This window comes from Dendrobates tinctorius, unplaced genomic scaffold (assembly GCF_039654945.1).
Source record: "Dendrobates tinctorius isolate UK_male_01 unplaced genomic scaffold, ASM3965494v1 ptg000011l, whole genome shotgun sequence".
In the NCBI taxonomy this organism is placed as follows: domain Eukaryota; kingdom Metazoa; phylum Chordata; class Amphibia; order Anura; family Dendrobatidae; genus Dendrobates; species Dendrobates tinctorius.
Genome location: NW_027361679.1, coordinates 84,280,586 through 84,302,676, shown reverse-complemented (window position 1 = coordinate 84,302,676; position 22,091 = coordinate 84,280,586). Strand labels below are relative to the sequence as shown.

Sequence of the window (22,091 nt, the reverse complement as noted above, 5' to 3'; positions counted from 1 at the left end):
ATAACATTTCTATCACCTGTATGTCCATATTAATAGGTCATATACGTCCCAGGGGAGACAGATTACCTTTAAAATGTTATGGCTCTCGGAAAATGGCAACAAGCAATATTTTTTTTCTCCAGTTAAATAAAAAAAAAAAAAAGCCTAAAACCTATACACGATTGGTATCTGTGTAATCATACTGACCTGGAGAACCATGTTTCCAGGTAATTTTGACCCTATGGTGAAATTTGTAAATAAAATGAATTATAATTGTGGAATTGTGCTTTTTAGCTATTTTGCCACAATCCGTTTTTGTTTTTTTACAGTAGCGGCAATTAGTCATTTACAGTATCCTATGTTAAAGAATCCGAATGAATTAGTAAAAAAACAAAAACTGATGCTATATGGTGGTTCCATTTATCATGTAATTCTTTTTTCCCCGCACCCATAGACTTGAACGGCCGAGTCTCATCCGATTTACAGAAGAAACTACTACATTCTTTTCCAAACGCAGATTCGATCAGTGGGGAAAAAAAAAAAAAACGGCTTCTGTTGGGCCCCATTGAATAACGTTGGTCCTGGTGCTGTCGTTTTTTTTCACAGGCCGAGAATGCGGTGTATCCCTTCTATATTTAAGCCATACTTACCACAGAAGAAAATATGTATTTTTGATCCTTTTCTTGAAGTAAAAGTAAAACATCTGTCAATAAAACTGCCAAGATATCTACAAATAAAGAAAGAGTTGGGTTGATAAAGTGAAAGTGTGTGAACAGGCCATCATTGGACTGTCCTGACAATGGTCCATTACCTTTCAGTCGTCCGGAGGCAGTCTTCCAGTAGAGCATGCCATCGTGAATAAGCTGTCTGTGCTCCATGTCACGCTTCCTAAAGGTCAGGCCATTCTTTAGTTTACCGTTAGACTTCGGCTCCATTTTGCTAATGATATCGTCCAGACGCTGGCCCTTCTCGCTTTGGTGAACACGAGAATCTACTTCTGTGATGACTTCCTTTATTAGTGTGAGAGCCCGAGATAAAGCCACAAAATCTTCAGTTCCCTCTGAGAATTAAAACGTGTACAGTTATTCAATTTTCTGATAAAGGGGAAGCTGCCATGTCATTATTCTAGATCAATAGTTCTTCTGGGTGGGTGTAATAATCATATTAGCAAATACCTCCAATTAGAAATGAAGTACAGTTCTTTCTGATTAGCTATTTCGCTTTCCCCTTGCGCAGACTTTGCAGTAGCTTATGTATCCATGGTTACAACCACTCATATTAATAGTTATTAGCGGTCGAAAACCATGGCTACCTAAGCTACTGCAATGTCTTCCATGGGGAAAGCAACGTAGTGAATTTGAAGAACTAGACTACATTTCTAATTAGAGAGATTTGCTAATATTATTAGACCATGTTCCAAATTATTATGCAACTGATATTTTTCTCTGATTTTCCTAACTGGTCGGTGCAAATGTCAGTCGGTCTAATAAAAGTCATCACCCGTTAGAGTATACATCGAATTTTATTGAAGAAACCTCCCAATGATAACAGTATAATCTCCAAAATTAATAAAAACTCAGAATGCACTGTTCTAAATTATTAGGCACCGTAGAATTTCTAAACATTTGATATGTTTTACAGAACTGAAAATGCTCATTTGTGGAATTTGCAGCTTTAGGAGGTCACAGTCACTGAACAAAAAAGCTATTTAACTCCAAAACATCCTAACAGGCCAAGTTATATGTTAACATAGGAACCTTTCTTTGATGTCACCTTCACAAGTCTTGCATCCATTGAGCTTGTGAGTTTTGGAGAGTTTCTGCTTGTATTTCTTTGCATGAAGTCAGAATAGCCTCCCAGAGCTGCTATCTTGATGTGAACTGCCTCCCACCCTCATAGATCTTTTGCTTGATGATACTCCAAAGGTTCTCTACAGGGTTGAGGTCAGGGGAAGATGGTGGCCACACCATGAGTTTATCTCCTTTTATGCCCATAGCAGCCAATGACTCAGAGGTATTCTTGCAGCATGAGATGGTGCAGTGTCATGCATGAAGAGGATTTGGCTCCTGAAAGCACGTTTCTGCTTTTTATACCATGGAAGAAAGTTGTCAGTCAGAAACCCTATATACTCGCGTATAAGCCGAGATTTTCAGCCCATTTTTTTGGGCTAAAAGTCCTCCTCTCGGCTTATACACGAGTCATATATCGGGGGGGGAGCGGGGGTGTCAGAGATCATATTCACCCTCTGCAGCCCTCCTGTTTGTTCCATGTTGTCGGTGCTGCTCTTCCTTTCTGCTTCAGCTCTCAAGTGTAACCGCTCATTAAATATGAGCATATTTAATTAGCGGTACCACGTGACCGCTGAAGCAGGAAGGAAGAGCAGCGCCGACAACATGGAACAAGCAGGGGCTGCGCTGCAGAGATGAGCGCCAGGACCGGGTGAGTATGAACAGGGGGGAGGCATAGTCACCTGTCCCTGCGCTCTGCTGTCTTGCGTCCTCTGCAGTGACATTCAGGTCAGAGGGTGCGATCGCGCCCTCTGCCTGCATAGTCACTGCAGAGCCGGCAACGCTGATGAGCAGGGGGCAGCGATGGAGGAGAGTATACAGTTTTTTTTTTTTTGGTAATGGAGGCAGGTGGCAGCAATATGATGGGGCCACACACTGTGCAGCAAAGCTGGGGCCACTCACTGTGCATCAAAGCTGAGGCCACACACTGTGCAGCATAACTGGGGCCACACACTGTGCAGCATAACTGGGGCCACACACTGTGCAGCATAACTGGGGCCACACACTGTGCAGCATAACTGGGGCCACACACTGTGCAGCATAACTGGGGCCACACACTGTGCAGCATAACTGGGGCCACACACTGTGCAGCAAAGCTGGGGCCACTCACTGTGCATCAAAGCTGAGGCCACACACTGTGCAGCATAACTGGGGCCACTCACTGTGCAGCAAAGCTGGGGCCACACACTGTGCAGCAAAGCTGAGGCCACACACTGTGCAGCAAAGCTGAGGCCACACACTGTGCAGCAAAGCTGAGGCCACACACTGTGCAGCAAAGCTGAGGCCACACACTGTGCAGCAAAGCTGAGGCCACACACTGTGCAGCATAACTGGGGCCACACACTGTGCAGCATAACTGGGGCCACACACTGTGCAGCATAACTGGGGCCACACACTGTGCAGGAAAGCTGGGGCCACACACTGTGCAGCAAAGCTGGGGCCACACACTGTGCAGCAAAGCTGGGGCCACTCACTGTGCAGCAAAGCTGGGGCCACACACTGTGCAGCATAACTGGGGCCACACACTGTGCAGCATAACTGGGGCCACTCACTGTGCAGCAAAGCTGGGGCCACTCACTGTGCAGATAACTGGGGCCACTCACTGTGCAGCATAACTGGGGCCACTCACTGTGCAGCATAACTGGGGCCACTCACTGTGCAGCATTATCTGGGGCCACACACTGTGCAGCATAACTGTGGCCACTCACTGTGCAGCATAACTGGGGCCACTCACTGTGCAGCATAACTGGGGCCACTCACTGTGCAGCATAACTGGGGCCACTCACTGTGCAGCATAACTGGGGCCACTCACTGTGCAGCATAACTGGGGCCACTCACTGTGCAGCATAACTGGGGCCACTCACTGTGCAGCATAACTGGGGCCACTCACTGTGCAGCATAACTGGGGCCACTCACTGTGCAGCATAACTGGGGCCACTCACTGTGCAGCATAACTGGGGCCACTCACTGTGCAGCATAACTGGGGCCACTCACTGTGCAGCATAACTGGGGCCACTCACTGTGCAGCATAACTGGGGCCACTCACTGTGCAGCATAACTGGGGCCACTCACTGTGCAGCATAACTGGGGCCACTCACTGTGCAGCATAACTGGGGCCACTCACTGTGCAGCATAACTGGGGCCACTCACTGTGCAGCATAACTGGGGCCACTCACTGTGCAGCATAACTGGGGCCACTCACTGTGCAGCATAACTGGGGCCACTCACTGTGCAGCATAACTGGGGCCACTCACTGTGCAGCATAACTGGGGCCACTCACTGTGCAGCATAACTGGGGCCACTCACTGTGCAGCATAACTGGGGCCACTCACTGTGCAGCATAACTGGGGCCACTCACTGTGCAGCATAACTGGGGCCACTCACTGTGCAGCATAGCTGGGGCCACTCACTGTGCAGCATAGCTGGGGCCACTCACTGTGCAGCATAGCTGGGGCCACTCACTGTGCAGCATAGCTGGGGCCACTCACTGTGCAGCATAGCTGGGGCCACTCACTGTGCAGCATAGCTGGGGCCACTCACTGTGCAGCATAGCTGGGGCCACTCACTGTGCAGCATAGCTGGGGCCACTCACTGTGCAGCATAGCTGGGGCCACTCACTGTGCAGCATAGCTGGGGCCACTCACTGTGCAGCATAGCTGGGGCCACTCACTGTGCAGCATAGCTGGGGCCACTCACTGTGCAGCATAGCTGGGGCCACTCACTGTGCAGCATAACTGGGGCCACTCACTGTGCAGCATAACTGGGGCCACACACTGTGCAGATAACTGGGGCCACTCACTGTACAGCATTATCTGGGGCCACTCACTGTGCAGCATTATCTGGGGCCACACACTGTGCAGCATTATTTGGGGCCACACACTGTGCAGCATTATCTGGGGCCACACACTGTGCAGCATTATCTGGGGCCACTCACTGTGCAGCATTATCTGGGGCCACTCACTGTGCAGCATTGTCTGGGGCCACTCACTGTGCAGCATTATCTGGGGCCACTCACTGTGCAGCATTATCTGGGGCCACTCACTGTGCAGCATTATCTGGGGCCACTCACTGTGCAGCATTATCTGGGGCCACTCACTGTGCAGCATTATCTGGGGCCACTCACTGTGCAGCATTATCTGGGGCCACTCACTGTGCACCCTCGGCTTATACGCGAGTCAATAAGTTTTCCCAGTTTTGTGACAAAATTAGGGGGGTCGGCTTATACACGAGTATATACTGTACTTTCCAGAGGTCATTTTCACACCTTCCGGAACCTTAAAGGGCCCTACCAGCTGTTTCCCCATGATTCCGGCCCAAAACGTGACTCTTCCACCTCCTTGCTGACGTCGCTGCCTTGTTGGGACATGGTGGCCATCCACCAACCATCCACTACTCCATCCATTTTGGACCATCCAGGTTTGCTCGACAATCATGAGTAAACAAGACTGTTTGAAAATTCATGTATGTCTGGGCCCACTGCAACCTTTTCTGCTTGTGAGCACTGTTTAGGGGTGGTTGAATAGTAGGTTTATGCATCACAGCAAGCCTTTGAAGCATCCTACACCTTGAGGTTCGAGGGACTCCAGAGGCACCAGCAGCTTCAAATATCTGTTTGCTGGTTTGTAATGGCTTTTTAGCAGCTGCTCTCTAAATCCGATGAACCTGCCTGGCAGAAACCTTCCTTATTCTGCCTTTATCAGCACGAACACATCTGTGCTCAGAATCAGCCACAAATCTCTTAACAGTACGATGATCACGCTTAAGATTTCGAGAAATATCTATTGTTTTCATTCCTTGACCAAGTGTAGTGCGAATATAAAAATTGCTATTTTGAGTCCATATTGAAATATATAGAATGCACTCTGTATATTACATAGTTGCATTTCTGCCCACAGTGACAATCTTGAAAACTGTTGTTTCACAAACAGTTCTATGTTTATCTATGTTTGTCATTGTAAAACATTAAGGTTTACGTAACCTCTGTCTGTGGTGGGTTTATCTAAATCCATGTGGCTTTTATATTGTAAGGGTTTACGACCCATTGTCTGATGATGCCATATCTCAGTTTATTCCAGTCTTGATAGCTGGCCACTTGAAGGGCTGGGTGAAGCTAGTTACACATAAGTGTAATTTAGTATATAAGGCCAGAGAAACATGACTTAATGCCCCTTTACATTTAGCGATGCACCAGCGATCCCGACAACGATACGACCCGGTCAGGATCGCTGGTGCATCGCTAAATGGTCGCTAGTGAGCTGCCACACAGGCAGATCTCACAGCGATGTAGCGACGCAGCAGCGGTTGTTACTTACCTTTCAGACGCAGCGATCCTGACGTCCTCCCGCCCGCGTCCACGCGTCGCTCGTCGGCGCCAGCAGGAAGCCCGGCAGGAAGCGCCCGACGAGAAATGGAGCTGCGCGATCAGCGACAGACAGCGGGGGAGCCGGTCGGAGGTAAGTATCACACATAGCGATATCGTTAGCGATATCACTGCTGCGTCAGAAAATCGGTGATGCTTTAGCGATATCGCTATGTGTAAAGGCCCCTTTAGACAGAAGCACAACTTGGATACCTGTACACATGTATAGTGTTGTGATACCTGCATAATTGGGGACGCCCATGCAGTGTTGTGAATCTTCCAGGGGTTCTCTGTCTTGGTGTTGCTTCTCTGATATTCCAGACGGATGATGTTTAAAAGCCTCTTGGTGATTGATGCGAGTATACTGTATATAGTTAATTTATATATACTTAATCATTATATGTATTCAATCTTTATCTGTACTTAACCTTTGTATCTTAAAATATACAAAAGTGTACGCAATCATACTATCCAATCACACTATTCCTTTAATTTTGTACCTTGAAATAAAATTGCGTTATATCGCAAGCAGTAGCCTTCTTTAAAGCCGTATCCGAACCTCTGTGTTAAAAACTTGGCAATACACCAAGGCATTGCACTATTTGATGCTTTTCAGCAGCAGAGAGATCCTTTTTCTGTCCCATGTTACTTGAAAACTCTGGCCTGCTCAATAGTATGGAACATCCAGCTATCCTTTTATTGGGCTCACATGGCAAACTAATTATCACAGGTATCTGAGATTGATTTCAGTGATCCAAAGAACCCTGGGACACAATACCATCAATGGGTTTCATTGAAAAAAAAAACTGCTATGACACTAAAAACCAATTTGCTTAATAATTTGGAACATGGTGTACTTATACAGCATTTACAAAAAGGAATTTTTGCTATGTAAGGCTGGTTTCACATTATTATCTGTTTGCGCAGCGTTTCATCCGCAGCAATCCGTATGCGTCATGTTTCCCTATCTTTAACATGGTGTACGCAATGGCATGTGTTTGCATCAGTTCGCATGAGTCAGCGTACACATGTGTTGTTTTTCGTTGTGCGGCAAAAATCCGTCAAATATGCGCAGGCATGCTTATGCGGATGAGTAAAAAAAACGCATTAGTGTCTATGGAAACGTATGCGTTCTTCAAAATGTAAATAGAAATCCCATGAGACACGCCCATTTTTGTCTGATGTGATATCGAACGCATGTGCATAAACAACGCAAAGGCATGCAAAAACGCATACAAACCCATGCACATGCAGCGGTTTTTATCCAACATGCGCAAGATGATGAGGATAAAAAACGCTGCGTAAACATGCGTTTGGCAATACGGATGATACGCAGCGGAATCAAATGCAAATGTGAACCTAGCCTAATCTGAAAACAGCATATTGTGGGGACAAAGTCCTTGATTACAGCAATATGTCACTTATTAGGCTATGTGCTGTAATTTCAATATAATCAGTGTTTTATCAGCAGGACATTATCACTGCCTGACAACCAAGTCTCATGGCCAGGCCAGTCAGGCTAATCTGTGTAACCCTGCCCCCAGAACGGATTGGCAGCTTGCCGACAATGTACTGTGCACATACATAGTAAGCTGACAATCAGTGATGTTATACACAGCTCAGAATTCGGACCACTGCTACATCTACAGCAGAGACAAAAGGGATTCTACTACTTAGTGTTATGATTTACTATGCTTTTGCTTATATAGCGCTATCATACTCCACAGCACTTTACACACATTATCATTGCCGGCCCCATTGAGGCTCACAATTGAAATCTTTTATCAGTATGTATTTGGAATGTGGGAGGAAACCGGAGAACCCAGAGGAAACCCACGCAAACACAGGGAGAACATACAAACTCCTTGCAGATGTTGTCTTTGGTGGGAGCTGAACCCAGGACCCCAGGGCTGCAAAGCAACAGTGCTGAACACCACCATCATGCTGCCTATTCTAAAAAACAAGCATTCTAATAAGTGATACATCACTGGAATCAGGTTCTCCACCTCTACATCAGGCTGCTCTCAGATTACAGAGGAAAAACCTGCTGAAAGATTCCCTTTGACCAATATATAACTTGATGAGCATAGAATATGCTGAAAACAATAAGAAGGTGTCAAATATTTAGGGTGGGCAATAGGTAGAGTCAAATTCTAGGGCCCCCATACACAGACAAATGTCAGCAGCACCCACCGATATTGATGGGCTCAGCCAAACGGCTAATGTGTTTGGGGTGCTGGCCAACTGATGGTTGGGGAAGATGCCGGCCATGCATGTCTGATTTCAGACTGCCGATTGCATTGTTATCGCAGAAATAAGATATTAACCCCTTCACCCCCAAGGGTGGTTTGCACGTTCATGACCGGGCCAATTTTTACAATTCTGACCACTGTCCCTTTATGAGGTAATAACTCTGAAACGTTTGATTCAAATAACTTGCGTTTATTTGTGAAAAACACAGAAATTTGGCGAAAATTTCACAATTTTCCAACTTTGAATTTTTATGCCCTTAAATCATACGAGATACGGCACACAAAAAACTTAATACGTAACATTTCCCACATGTTTACTTTACATCAGCACAATTTTGGAACCAAAATTTTTTTTGTTAGGAAGTTATAAGGGTTAAAAGTTGACCAGCAATTTCTCATTTTTACAACACCATTTTATTTTTACGGACCACATCACATTTGAAGTCACTTTGAGGGGTCTATATGATAGAAAATACCCAAAAGTGACACCATTCTAAAAACTGCACCCCTTAAGGTGCTCAAAACCACATTCAAGAAGTTTATTAACCCTTCAGGTGTGTCACAGGAATTTTTTGAATATTTAAAAAAAAAATGAACATTTAACTTTTTTTCACTAAAAAAATACTTCAGGTTCAATTTTTTTTTATTTTACCAAGGATAACAGGAGAAATTGGACAGCAAAATTTATTATGCAATTTGTCCTGAGTACGCTGATACCTGATATGTGGGGGGGAACCACTGTTTCGGCACATGGCAGAGCTCAGAAGGGAAGGAGCGCCGTTTTACTTTTTCAATGCAAAATTGGCTGGAATTCAGATCGGACGCCATGTCACGTTTGGAGAGCCCCTGATGTACCCAACAGTGGAAACCCCCCACAAATGACCCCATTTTGGAAACTAGACCCCACAAGGAACTTATCTAGTTATGTGGTGAGAACTTTGAACCCACAAGGGCTTCACAGAAGTTTATAACGTACAGCGGTACAATTAAAAAATCATATTTTTTCCCAAAAAAGTTTTTTTCACCCCCCAATTCTATTTCCCCAAAGGTAACAGGACCCTAAAAGTTATTGTGCAATTTGTCCTGAGTACGCTGATACCCCATATGTGGGTGTAAACGACTATTTGGGCGCATGGCAGAGCTCAGAAGGGAAGCAGCGCCATTTGACTTTTTTGGCTGGAATTGAGATCGGACACCATGTCGCGATTGGAAAACCCCTGATGTACCAAAACAGTGGAAACCCCCCACAAATGACACCATTTTGGAAACTAGACCCCCAAAGGAACTTATCTAGATGTGTGGTGAGCACTTTGAACCCCCCAGTGCTTCACAGAAGTTTATAACGCCCAGGCGTGAAAATAAAAAAAATCGTATTTTTTCAACAAACATGATCTTTTAGTCCCCATTTTTTTTTTTATTTTCCCAAGGTGAAATTGGACCCCAAAAGTTGTTGTCCAATTTGTCGTGAGTACGCTGATACCCCATATGTGGGAGAAAACTACTGTATGGGCACACGTCAGGGCTCGGAAGGGAAGTAGTGACGTTTTGGAATGCAGACTTTGATGGAATGCTCTGCCGGTGTCATGTTGCCTTTGGAGAGCCCCTAATGTACCTAAACAGAGGAAACCCCCCACAAATGACACCATTTTGGAAACTAGACCCCCAAAGGAACTTATCTAGATGTGTGGTGAGCACTTTGAACCCCCAAGTGCTTCACAGAAGTTTATAACGCCCGGGCGTGAAAATAAAAAAATCTTTTTTCCACAAAAATGATATTTTTGCCCCCAATTTTTTATTTTCCTAAGGGTAACAGGAGAAATTGGACCCCAAAAGTTGTTTTGCAATTTGTCCTGAGTAGACCGATTCCCTATATGTGGGGGTAAAACACTGTTTGGGCGCATGGCAGAGCTTGGAAGGGAAGGAGCATCATTTGACATTTTCAACGCAGAATTGGCTGGAATTGAGATCAGACGCCATGTTGCATTTGGAGAGCACCTGATGTGCCCAAACAGTGGAAACCCCCCAATTCCAACTCCAACCCTAACCCCAATCTCAGCCCTAACTCTAGCCCTAACCCTAACGGGAAAATGGAAGTAAATACATTTTCTTTTAATTTTATTATTTTTCCCTAACTAAGGGGGTGATAACGGGGGGTTTGATTTACTATTTATGGCGGTTTTTATGTTTGGCAGCTGTCACGCTAAAAGACGCTTTTTATTGTAAAAATAGTTTTTGCATCACCACATATTGAGAGCTATAATTTTTCCATATTTCGATCCACCGAGTCATGTGAGGTCTTATTTTTTGCGGGACGAGTTGACGCTTTTATTGGTATCATGTTCGGGCACGTGACATCTTTTGATCGCTTTTTATTCCGATTTTTGGGACGCAGAATGAACAAAAACCAGCGTTTCATGAATTTCTTTTGGGGGGGGCGTTTACACCGTTCCGCATGCGGTGAAATTGATAATACGGTTTTATTCTTCGGGTCAGTACGGTTACAGCGATACCTCATTTAGGTCTTTTTTTATGTCTTGGCGCTTTATGCAATGAAAACAATTTTATATAAAAAATAATTATTTTTGCATCGCCTTATTCTGCGAGCTATAACTTTTTTATTTTTTTGCTGATGATGCTGTATGGCAGCTCGTTTTTTGCGGGACGAGATGACGTTTTCAGCGGTACCATGGATATTTATATGCGTCTTTTTGATTGCGCGCTATTGCACTTTTTGTTCGGCGGTATGATAAATCATTTTTTGCTTCGTTTTTTATTTTCATTTTTTAAGGGGTTCGCTAAAGGGGTTAACTAATGGGACAGTTTTATAGGGCGGGTCGTTACGGATGAGGCGATACCAAATATGTGTACTTTTATTGGGGTTTTTTTTATTTCCAAAAAATGAATTAGGGAATTTTTTTTTTTTTATTTAGCGATTTTTTTAAAATTATTTTTACACTTTTCTTTTTTTTTTTTTACTTTATTACATTGTCCCAGGGCAGACATAACTGTCATGTGACAGATCGCTGATCTGTCACATCACAGATCACTGTGACAGATCAGCGATCTGTCACAGGCACTGCACAAGGCTTCCTCCTTGCCTGCGCTTTGCAGGCATGAGGAGGCAAGCTCCCTGCAGGTCCCCGAAGGTCCCAGACGCCATCTTGGATTCGGGGACCTGCAGGGATGGACCCCCCGCAGGAGTGCTGCACATTGCACTGCTGTGGGGGGCTCAGGGAAGCACAGAGGGAGCCCCCTTCCCTGCCAATGCTTCCCTTTAACCCCCGGTACACCGCGATCGTGTTTGATCGCGGCGTGCAAGGGGTTAACGTGTCGGGGGCAGTCCGTGACCGCCCCTGACACATAGTGCCGGGTGTCAGCTGTGATAATCAGCTGACACCCGGCCACGATCAGCGGCGCTCACCACGTGAGTGCCGCTGATCGCGCTACATGTACTATCCCGTCCATGGGCATAGGGGCCCGGGTCCCATGGACGGGATAGTACGTCTGATGTCAGAAAGGGGTTAATGCGCTCTGTATAACCCCACCCGCCCAACACATATTAGCAGCTTTCTGCCAATGCACAGAAGACAAATGCTGCCTATCAGTGGTGTGGATGGGGTTATATAGAGATCATGAATATGTCGGACTACATGGCAGCAGGTTTACTAGTGAATGTCTTGCTGATAAAACAGTGATTTTAAAAAATCAGTATAGCAAGCAGCTCAGTTAGTGACATATTGCTGGAATCAGGATCTCTGTCTGTACATTATGCTGCTCTCAGATTACATGCAAAAACCTGGCGACAGATTCCGATTATAAGTCCCATTTACTGCAAGCAAGAGAGTTTCAATATGGATCTGGGGTCCTTTCCTAAGAATTACATGATTAAACAACACGTGGATAACACGCGGATGTTTATAAAGTTGGCACAAATGAAGAACTACCCAACCTTACAGAAGAATCACACATGGATGAAAAACCTTCTGGAGGCTCTTAAAAATGGAGATATAGATAGAGTGAGCAACAGATATTTTCTAGATTTGTTAGAATTCCGAAAAGGATGATAAAATGGAGGAGATAATGCACTTCAAACACCGGACTAAACAAGAGTCTGGGAATAAAATCTTCTGTAACCAAGGATGCGTAAAAATAATAAATCATTAGAAAAGATCAGATGAGTGTTTCTACACTATGTACAGTGGATATGCTGGGAAAATCTGCGGCCATATGCAGCAAATGTACAGATCAAACACCCGTAAGCGTACGCTACCACTTATTTACTGGAATGAGGGGAAACCGGGCATGCCCACCAAGTGTATGCCGAAGGAGCTTCCCATTAAATATTTATTATAGCCAGACAAAACATAACCATTAAAATCACTTACCGTCATTTTCAAGATTATTGTCCTTGTTATTACGTATACCCCTCTCACGTGTAAACCGCCATGGAATAATCTATATAATAATGATCTAGATTATGAGACTAATGGGGACAGTGATTAGAATGAATCTAAAGAGCTACGTAAGTGAGCAAAATAAAATAACACATTTGCAGACTTTTTTCCCTTTCTCCATAGATTCATTATTATTACGTGGATGAAGCCCACGAAGAGCGGCCCACATCAAAGACTTTCTAGAATCTGCTATTGACTCCGTGGTAAAAGAAAACTGAGGATCCTCATGTAAGAAACTGCGAAGAAAAGACCTTAATGGCCAAGCCAGTACGAAGCATAAAGAGCGGCCCGTACCTTCAGTGTTCTGGATAATCCTCTCCACCAGGACTGGATACTTGGTAATCCTCTGGGTGACCAGCAGGATACACTCCAGCACCCCCAGTCTTCTCACGATAGTAGAGTTACCGATTTTCTGTTTGGCAAATAGGCATAAACAAACAATATGGCAATTTTAGGATCTGAACTGTCTTCATTTATAAACAACCAACAACTTCATTTTGTTACAATCGATGCATCAGTCTACTATATTGTGGGGATACCACATTAAATACCAGCATTTGTGCCAATAAGTCCCAACTGGCATCAGTACCAATTAATAAAAGCCTTTAGCTTAGCAATATCAACATAACGCCACAAGTGGGCGCTTCAGGGTAAAGGAAACCTTTCACTTAAATCATGATTCAGATAGGCAAGTTAGGAGATCCCACCGCCGCTTCAGGCGACTGACCATTCTCTCGCTAGACCTATAGCCAGGCTCTGGTTCATAGTGTCCGTGGTTTGGGTAGCATGAATCAAGTGACAGTTTCCCAATTATGTGCAGATCTGTAAGTCACTGCACTTTTTGCTTTGCACACAGAAATTATGGAATTGGTCAACAAATTTTTGCTACCCAATGTAAGAGCAGCCTAATGTAGGGACAGAGACCCTGACTCCAGAGATATATATCCCTTATTGGTTTCCATGTTTTTTTTTTGTTTTGTTTTTTTATAAAATCACTGATTTATCTGCTGCAGATCTAGCAGTTCTCTGACTGCTGAGCTCTGTATAAACCCGCCCACACCACTGATTGGCAGCTTTTTGCCTATCCACAGTGCTCACAGAAAGCTGCCAATCAGTGGTGGAGGCGGGGTTATACAGAGCTCATGAATATGCTCGAAACCCTACTAGACCCTAGTGAATCTCATGCTGATAAAGCAGTGATTTTATCAAAACTACATTTATTAACACATTGCTGGAATCAGGGTCTCTGTCCATACATTATGCTGCTCTCAGATTAGGTGGCAAAAACCTGGTGACACATTCCCTTTAATTGTATACTGCTACATTTCCCTGTGGTGGCACTTCAAGTGTATTGCTGTGAGTTACTTAAGAGCACAGCGACATATTAATTCTTGCTGTATATTTCTCTGCTTTTGTCATGTTAGTGCACCTGACAAGCTCAATCAAGCATTAGATGTTAGACGTGTTAAGAGAAAAACAACAGCTTTAATACCTAATGGTTATTGTTCTTTCACCAAACTCTGCATATTATATGATGTATTACAAGTATCTGATATGTGACAAATCCGATTCCTTCCCCATTTATGTGTAGTTTCTTCCCCTCCCCCTGGCCCCTAAGCTTGTCATCCACTCTGAAAAACGGCTCATATCCATCTGGTCAAAGCAAGCCAGACTGCCAACAAAGATAGGTGACAAGTTACACTTCCTATTTGTTCTGTATAGTGAGGGTAAAGAGCAGAATGCTACAAAAGCAGGAAAGCACACAGCTTTCAATCAAATGCTTTACTTTTCCAAGAGCTGGATTCACATCTATACAGCTTAGTACAGCTATATTCCATGCTGCTGTGGCTTCTTCGGCTACATAGGGAAATAACAGCAGGAATCTCTCTGTATACTGTGTATTGGAGACTAGAGTTGAGCGACTTTGGTCGGATCGGGTTTCAAGAAACAAAATTTGTTTCAGATGAAACTGGTCAGACTAGGGCAAAAAAAAGTCGGAGTTTCGTCCAAAACCCGACCTCAATGCAAGTCAATGGGGATTAAAAGTCGGCATTGAGTGGATGAATGTCATCCGCTCAATGCCGACTTTTATTTCCCATTGATTTGCATTGGGGTTGGGTTTCGGACGAAACTCCTACTTTTTTTGCCCTAGTCGGACCAGTTTCATCTGAAACAAATTTTGTTTCTTGAAACCCGATCCGACCAAAGTCGCTCAACTCTATTGGTTACATATTTCCAGCCAGTGTCTGTCCACTAGCTCAGAGAAAACTGAAAATTAGAGAGAGTTTACAGGGAAGGGGGGGGGGGGACTAGTGAAAAATGCAATATGCAAGCCATATAATAGCCAGAAATCGTGTGATTCCTGTGGCAGTGTGTATTCGGAAAAGTTACCTAAAATGATATAATTATAATAAAAAATGAAATGCTCGCTTCATGCACCCTTTACTTACTTTCATCAGGTTCTGAAATTTCTTATTCTCCCGCATAAGAAACTTGTACTGACTGACTGCTTTGTTGTGTTGACTGCAGAAGACGCCATACTTATCCTTCATCCGCTCACCAGTGTCACCTGAGAACTGAGAGCACAGGGTCAAAATATTAGGAGAAACATATCATTCAAATACAAATCATGCTCCCGTGCAGACTTTCCATGTGACCTGTGTGGCCGCCAAACTGTCAGGTCCATTTAGCAGACAATGCCTGATCTGAACCAGGTTCTTCCGGGATTTTTAGTTCTTTTTTATCATCAGCACATATAAAATATCATTATTCCAAAATATACAACATAGTAAATCAATAACCAAGATAAGCCAGAGACATGGGAATTGGAACAGAAAGACAGCGGGTAGGCACACAATAGATCAGGCTGAAATGAGAAAGGGCTAAAGAATGACCTTCTGGAGATACCTTCCATTTACATTATTTGTCTTCTTGGTCTGCTTTTTACTGATAAGACGTATTACAACAGGCATTTTTTAATGGAAGGAGGAAAAAAAACCGTGTTTGTTAGAAACAAAAATAAATATAAAATAAGAGCGTAATTTGGCAATTTTTCAGGTGAACAACAGAATATGTATATAAAAAAAAAAATAATACACATTTATGTTATGGTGTGTTACTTTTTAATGTCATTATTGTTTGTACACGTCCCCGCTTAATTGAAATGCAGTATATGTTGGTGCCATATAAATAATTATTTACTTCTCAAGGACTGCACAAAGCGCATCTTCACCACCACCGCAGAAAGTGTGAGCTCTGAGAGGTGTGCCACAGAGCTCGGAAAGAAGTGAGGTAAGAAGAGACAGCCTCACCTGGTGCACGAGAATATCCCCAACCTTCTGTATGATGTAATTCCGATCACTGCCTTCTTCTAAAGACTCCTTACGTCTCTCCTTAAAGCGGGCTAGAAATTGCGAATGTAGCTCCAAAAGTTCATCAACGCACGGGAAGAGCTGGTGCACCTCTTTACCGCCATGGAGTTCTTCTCGCAACGCTCGACAGTACACCTTCAGCATGATTTTCAGTGTTCGCACATGGTGCATTTCCGTCTGCATAAGTTCTGAAAACAAGAAAAGGAGAGCTGGAAACCATTTTGTCTCATCACGTTTATAGCATATCAGAATATCTAATAGGTGCGAGGCCCACCTCTGGGACCTGCATCTATCTCCAGGAAAAGAGAGTCACGGCCGTAGTGACAGGAGAGGTGGCCATGGCTCTCTCCATTCACTGCTACTGAAGTTCCAAATTCAGCTGAGCAAGACTTAAAGGGAACCTGTCACACTGTACATGCAGGTCAATCTGTAAACAGCTTAGCAGAGAAGGGGAAGCGGAGCTGAACGATATACTGAATCTTTTCCAACCTGCATAACTTGTATTTTAACCACTAAAGTACCTGGTATTGTCTGCAAGAGTCCAGTGGGCGGTCCTAAACAGTCATTGACAGATATCTCTGCATGCACATAGAGTGAATACCGCCAATCACTATATAGGACCGCCCACTGGACACATACCAGGGATTTAAGTGAATAAAACCTTTCATTAAAAATTTTTAATGTAACTTTTATCACAAAAATGTTTCATCAATCTGATCAGCTCCTCGTGTCTATAACATCCTGCCAGCAGATCAGATACCAATTTCAACATGACTGATTCCCTTTAAAGGGGTTGACAGATGAAAACAAGATATTAGCCATTCACAGGATACCAAATAACTGGTTAGTCGGTGAGATCTGACCACCATGCACTTTAATCCCCGTTAGAATGGAGCTACAGCGCACATGCTCTACAGCGGCTCCATTCGTTAAATGTGGTGCTGCACTTTGCGTTATCTGGCAGCCCCATAGAGAATGAATAGACCGGCGGTTGGTGTCTGATTCACCGCATCATTTCGTTACAGGGATTAAAGTTTCCAATTGAGGCACAAAAATTTCACAAACTGCCGATCAGTGCAGATGCCGGCAGTGAGAAAGCCATCAGTCTGCATGTAGCCGAATGTTGCTGGGAGAGAATGAACATTATTCTGCTCTGTAGTGTTCCGATTTCAGTCACTGCTCGAATATACAGAGCGGTCCCTATAAGCGCACCCCCAGCCCTGACTGACACTTGCTCTGCATTCGGTCTGTCAGTCAGTGCTGTGAGTGCGGTTACAGCCGCTGCTCTGTATACTCAGAGCGGTGACTGAACCTGCGCCGGCACCGCTTCATGTCTGAAACTGAATGATCCTGGGGGGAAATAAAACAGGATTTTTGGGTTGCTTACCGTAAAATCTGTTTCTCGGAGCCTTCATTGGGGGACACAGAGACCATGGGTGTATGCTGCTGCCACTAGGAGGCTGACACTATGCACAAAAAAAGGTTAGCTCCTCCTCCGCAGTGTACACCCCACCGACCGGCAGGGAATTCCTCAGTTAGTGAGAAAGCAGTAGGAGAAGTAACAGAATAGATTGAAAACAGAACAAACAACTCAACTGTAACCAATCAACCAAAGTAAGTACAGGAGTTGTAGAACATGGGAGGGTGCTGTGTCCCCCCAATGAAGGCTCCGAGAAACAGATTTCACGGTAAGCAACCCAAAAATCCTGTTTTCTCGTTCGCCTTATTGGGGGACACAGAGACCATGGGACGTCCCAAAGCAGTCCCTGGGGTGGGAAACAAACTTCCATCAGGCCAGTGGACTCACCACCGCTGCCTGCAGGATCCTTCTACCTAGGCTGGCGTCCGCCGAAGCGTAGGTGTGGACCTTGTAGAATTTCACAAACGTGTGAACCGAAGACCAGGTTGCAGCCTTGCAAAGCTGCAGCGCGGAAGCTCTGTGGCGTACCGCCCAGGAAGCACCCACTGCCCGGGTAGAGTGCGCTCTGATCCCCGGAGGGGCCACTCGATGCTTAACCCGGTAGGCCTCCAAAATTGCCGATCTGATCCAGCGAGCAATAGTAGCTTTGAAAGCCGGGTGACCTTTCCGCACCCCATCTGGAATGATGAAAAGAGAGTCTGTCTTTCGCAAGGAAGACGTCCTAGACAGACTCTCATCGCCCTGACCAGATCCAGCTTGTTCAGGGACCGCTCCCGAGGGTGAGTTGGACTCGGACAGAAGGACGGCAGAACAATATCCTCATTGAGGTGAAAGGAGGACACCACCTTCGGAAGAAAAGAGGGCGGAGGCCGCAAAACCACCTTGTCCTGGTGAAGTACCAAGAAAGGAGAGCGGCAAGAAAGCTGCCAATTCTGACACGCCCCGGATGGAAGTGATGGCCACCAGAAAAGCTACCTTCCAAGAAAGGAGAGAAAGGGAAATATCCCTGAGAGGTTCAAAAGGAGAACCTTGCAGAACCTCAAGAACCAGATTAAGATCCCATGGATCCACGGGCGCTTGATACGGAGGAGCCGTGTGAGCCACGCCCTGAAGAAAGGTTTTGACCTGAGGGCGGGAGGCCAACGTCTTCTGAAACAAAATGGACAGCGCCGAAACTTGACCCTTCAAGGAACTGAGAGCAAGCCCCGCATCCAGCCCTGCCTGAAGAAATGCCAGAACGGAAGGAGGCGAAAAGCACATGGGCGCGATGTGATTGGCCTCACACCAAGTGAAATAGGCCTTCCAAGTACGGTAGTAAATTTTGGAAGATGATGGCTTCCTGGCTCGAATCATGGTATGAATTACCCGACCGGAGAATCCTGCTAGTTTCAAAACCTCGGTCTCAACAGCCACGCCATCAAATTGAGCGGCCGAGAATTGGGGTGGCAAATCGGGCCTTGAGACAGCAGATCTGCCCTGTCTGGAAGCTTCCAGGGGGCGTCCGCGAGAAGGGTGACAATGTCCGCGAACCAAGACCTTCTGGGCCAATTCGGGGCGATGAGAATGACTGGAATTCCTTCTGTTTTGATCTTCTTCAACAGCTTGGGAAGAAGAGGCAGGGGAGGAAAGAGGCAGGGGAGGAAACAGGTAGGGGAGCTCGAACTGCGACCAAGGAATGGCCAGAGCGTCGGCGCCCACTGCGAGAGGATCTCGAGCCCTGGATACAAACTGTGGGACTTTCCTGTTGAGGCGAGAAGCTAGCAGATCGACGTCCGGGGTTCCCCAACGACGGCAAAGCTGAAGAAATACCTCCGGATGTAGGGACCACTCTCCTGCCGCGAGACCCTCGCGGCTGAGAAAATCGGCGGCCCAGTTGTCTACGCCGGGAATGTGTACCGCAGATTGTTGGTACCGAAATCTCTGCCCACTGAAGGATCTTGGACACTTCTGCCAGGGCTGAGACACTCCGTGTCCCTCCTTGGCGGTTGACATATGCCACCGCTGTGGCACTGTCTGTCTGAATCCGGACCGGCAGGCCCCTGAGGAGCCTCTCCCAGTGGACGAGAGCCAGATGGATCGCTCGTATCTCTAGAACGTTGATCGGCAGAGCAGATTCCTGAGTCGACCAACGACCCTGAACAGTGTGATGGCGGAACACTGCACCCCAGCCGAGAAGGCTGGCATCCGTTGTTACAATCTGCCAGTGAACGGGAAGAAAAGACCGCCCCAAGAGGATGAGAGGTGACGTCAACCACCAGTTGAGTGACCGCTTGATCCGGCATGAAATACGAACAGGGCGATCCAGGGACAGAGTCGACCTGTTCCACCTCGACAAAATGGCGTGTTGGAGAGTTCTGGCGTGAAATTGGGCAAAGGGAACTGCCTCTATCGCCGCCACCATCTTTCCCAGGACCCTCATGGTTGTTCGGAGGGACGGAAATCGTGTGGTCTGCAGCGATTGTACATCCTGCCGCAGGGAGAGAATCTTCTCTTGTGGGAGAAAGACCCTTGACCGACGAGTGTCGAACAGGAGGCCCAGGAACACAAGATGTTGAGTAGGAACCAGACAGGACTTTTTCCTGTTGACGATCCACCCGAAATTGGAAAGAGTGTCTAGGACGATCGTCAAACTTCGGCGTGCCTGTTGGAAAGAGGGAGCTTTGATCAGAATATCGTCGAGGTACGGAAAAAGAACGAGACCTCTGATCCTCAACAAGGCCATCAACGCAGCCATGATCTTCGTGAAGACTCTGGGAGCAGTGGCGAGACCGAAGGGCAGCGCGACGAACTGGTAATGTTCCTGGCGAACCGCAAAGCGCAGGAACTTCTGATGTCCGGAGAATATGGGAACATGTAGATAGGCATCTTGGATGTCTATTGAACACATGAATTCCTGCTCCTCCATGGAAGCAATTACCGAACAAACCGACTCCACCTGGAAGTGGTGAAGACGGACTCTCTTGTTGAGCAGCTTGAGATCCAAGATGGGTCGGACCGCCCCGTCTTTTTTCGGCACGACAAATAGGTTTGAATAAAACCCTGTAAACCGCTCAGATTCGGGCACAATCACCCCGGAACTGAGGAGAGAGTCGATGGCCGTAAAGAACCCCGGGACCAAAGCTGGATCTTTTGGAGGACGGGATTCGAAGAAACGATCCCGTGGAAGAGAGACGAACTCTATCTTGTATCCTGACGATACAACCTCCCTGACCCAAGCGTCCTCTACTGAGGCCAGCCAAACGTCCCTGAAGAAGAGAAGTCGACCTCCCAAATGGAAGGGACCCTCAGGAGTCCGACGATAGTCAGGCCGATGTAGACCGTCCAGATCTGGATCTGGATGGTCTGCCCTGGGCAGAGTGGAATCGCCAGGAAGCAGTGGGCCTGAAGGAAACTTTCTTTCTGTCTTGGCGCGCCTGCGGTCTCTGTTGGTTGGATGGGTTCTCCGCCGTATTGAAACGGCGGAAAGCCCGAAAGGGTCGAAACTGACGCCTTATTGGAGGTCTGCGAGGCTTGGACTGAGGCAGGAGAGAACTCGTGCCACCGGTGGCGTCCTTAATACTCTGGTCCAGTTGGGATCCAAAGAGGCGCCCTCCCTGAAAAGGCAGATTGGTAAGAGACTTTTTAGAAGACAGGTCCGCCTGCCAGGCCTTGAGCCAAATTGTACGTCGGATTGCCACAACGTTACTTGACGCCTGGACTGCGCAGGATGCGGCATCCAAAGAAGCGGAAAGCAGATAATCCCCTGCATGGGAAATCTGATTGGCGAGATCGGCCAATCGATCTGGTTGTGCTTTCTCTAGGATGCCCTGACGAAGATCCTCTGCCCAGGTAGCTATGGCGTTTGCTGCCCAAGATGAAGCAAAAATTGGGCATACCGCTGTTGAAGCCGCTTCAAAGGCAGACTTCGCTAGGGATTCTATAATCCTATCATTAGAATCCTTTAGAGACGCCACGCCTGAAAGTGGGAGGACCGTGTTAGTAGAAAGCCTGGACACGGGCGGCTCGACCAAGGGGGAGGCAGACCAGTTGTCCGTGAGCTCTTTAGCAAACGGGTACAGAACGCCGAGACGCTTTCCTCTTTGAAAGCGTCTGGTCGGATCTCCTCTTTCCCTGGTAAAAATCTTTCCAAACTCGGAATGTAAAGGGAATACCCTGGAGGGTGTTTCCTCCCGTCTGAACGAAACCTCCTGATCTGAGGATTTCGCAGGGGGGTCAGCAATGTCGAAGGTCTGATGGATTGCTGCAATGAGGTTCTGTACAGTAACCCTCATGTTCGCATCCTGGTCCGAATCCAGCTCTAAGATCCCCTCAGATGATCCGTCTGAGAGCGCTTCACCTGACTCGGGAGAGGAGGCCCGGGAGGGAGGCTGCCGAGAAGGACTATGTGGTGACATGGGGAGAGGAGAGGATTCTGGCTGGAGATCCTGCCTGGGTCTTCTGCGACTAACGCTGGCCGACTCAGATGGAA

General features: G+C 46.2%; 1 protein-coding gene across 3 annotated transcripts in view; it reads right to left on the bottom strand.

The window, feature by feature from the left end:
* Nucleotides 1-22,091, bottom strand: part of ARHGEF18 (Rho/Rac guanine nucleotide exchange factor 18) — a 194,077-nt gene that overhangs the window by 47,541 nt on the left and 124,445 nt on the right. For all 3 annotated transcript variants that reach the window (XM_073544082.1, XM_073544064.1, XM_073544073.1), the window contains 5 exons: nucleotides 16,144-16,391; nucleotides 15,283-15,408; nucleotides 13,127-13,244; nucleotides 791-1,039; nucleotides 630-706 (listed from right to left, as the gene is read on the bottom strand). In XM_073544082.1, coding sequence (XP_073400183.1) covers nucleotides 630-706; nucleotides 791-1,039; nucleotides 13,127-13,244; nucleotides 15,283-15,408; nucleotides 16,144-16,391 — 818 coding nt within the window. The remainder of the gene's footprint in view (nucleotides 1-629; nucleotides 707-790; nucleotides 1,040-13,126; nucleotides 13,245-15,282; nucleotides 15,409-16,143; nucleotides 16,392-22,091) is intronic.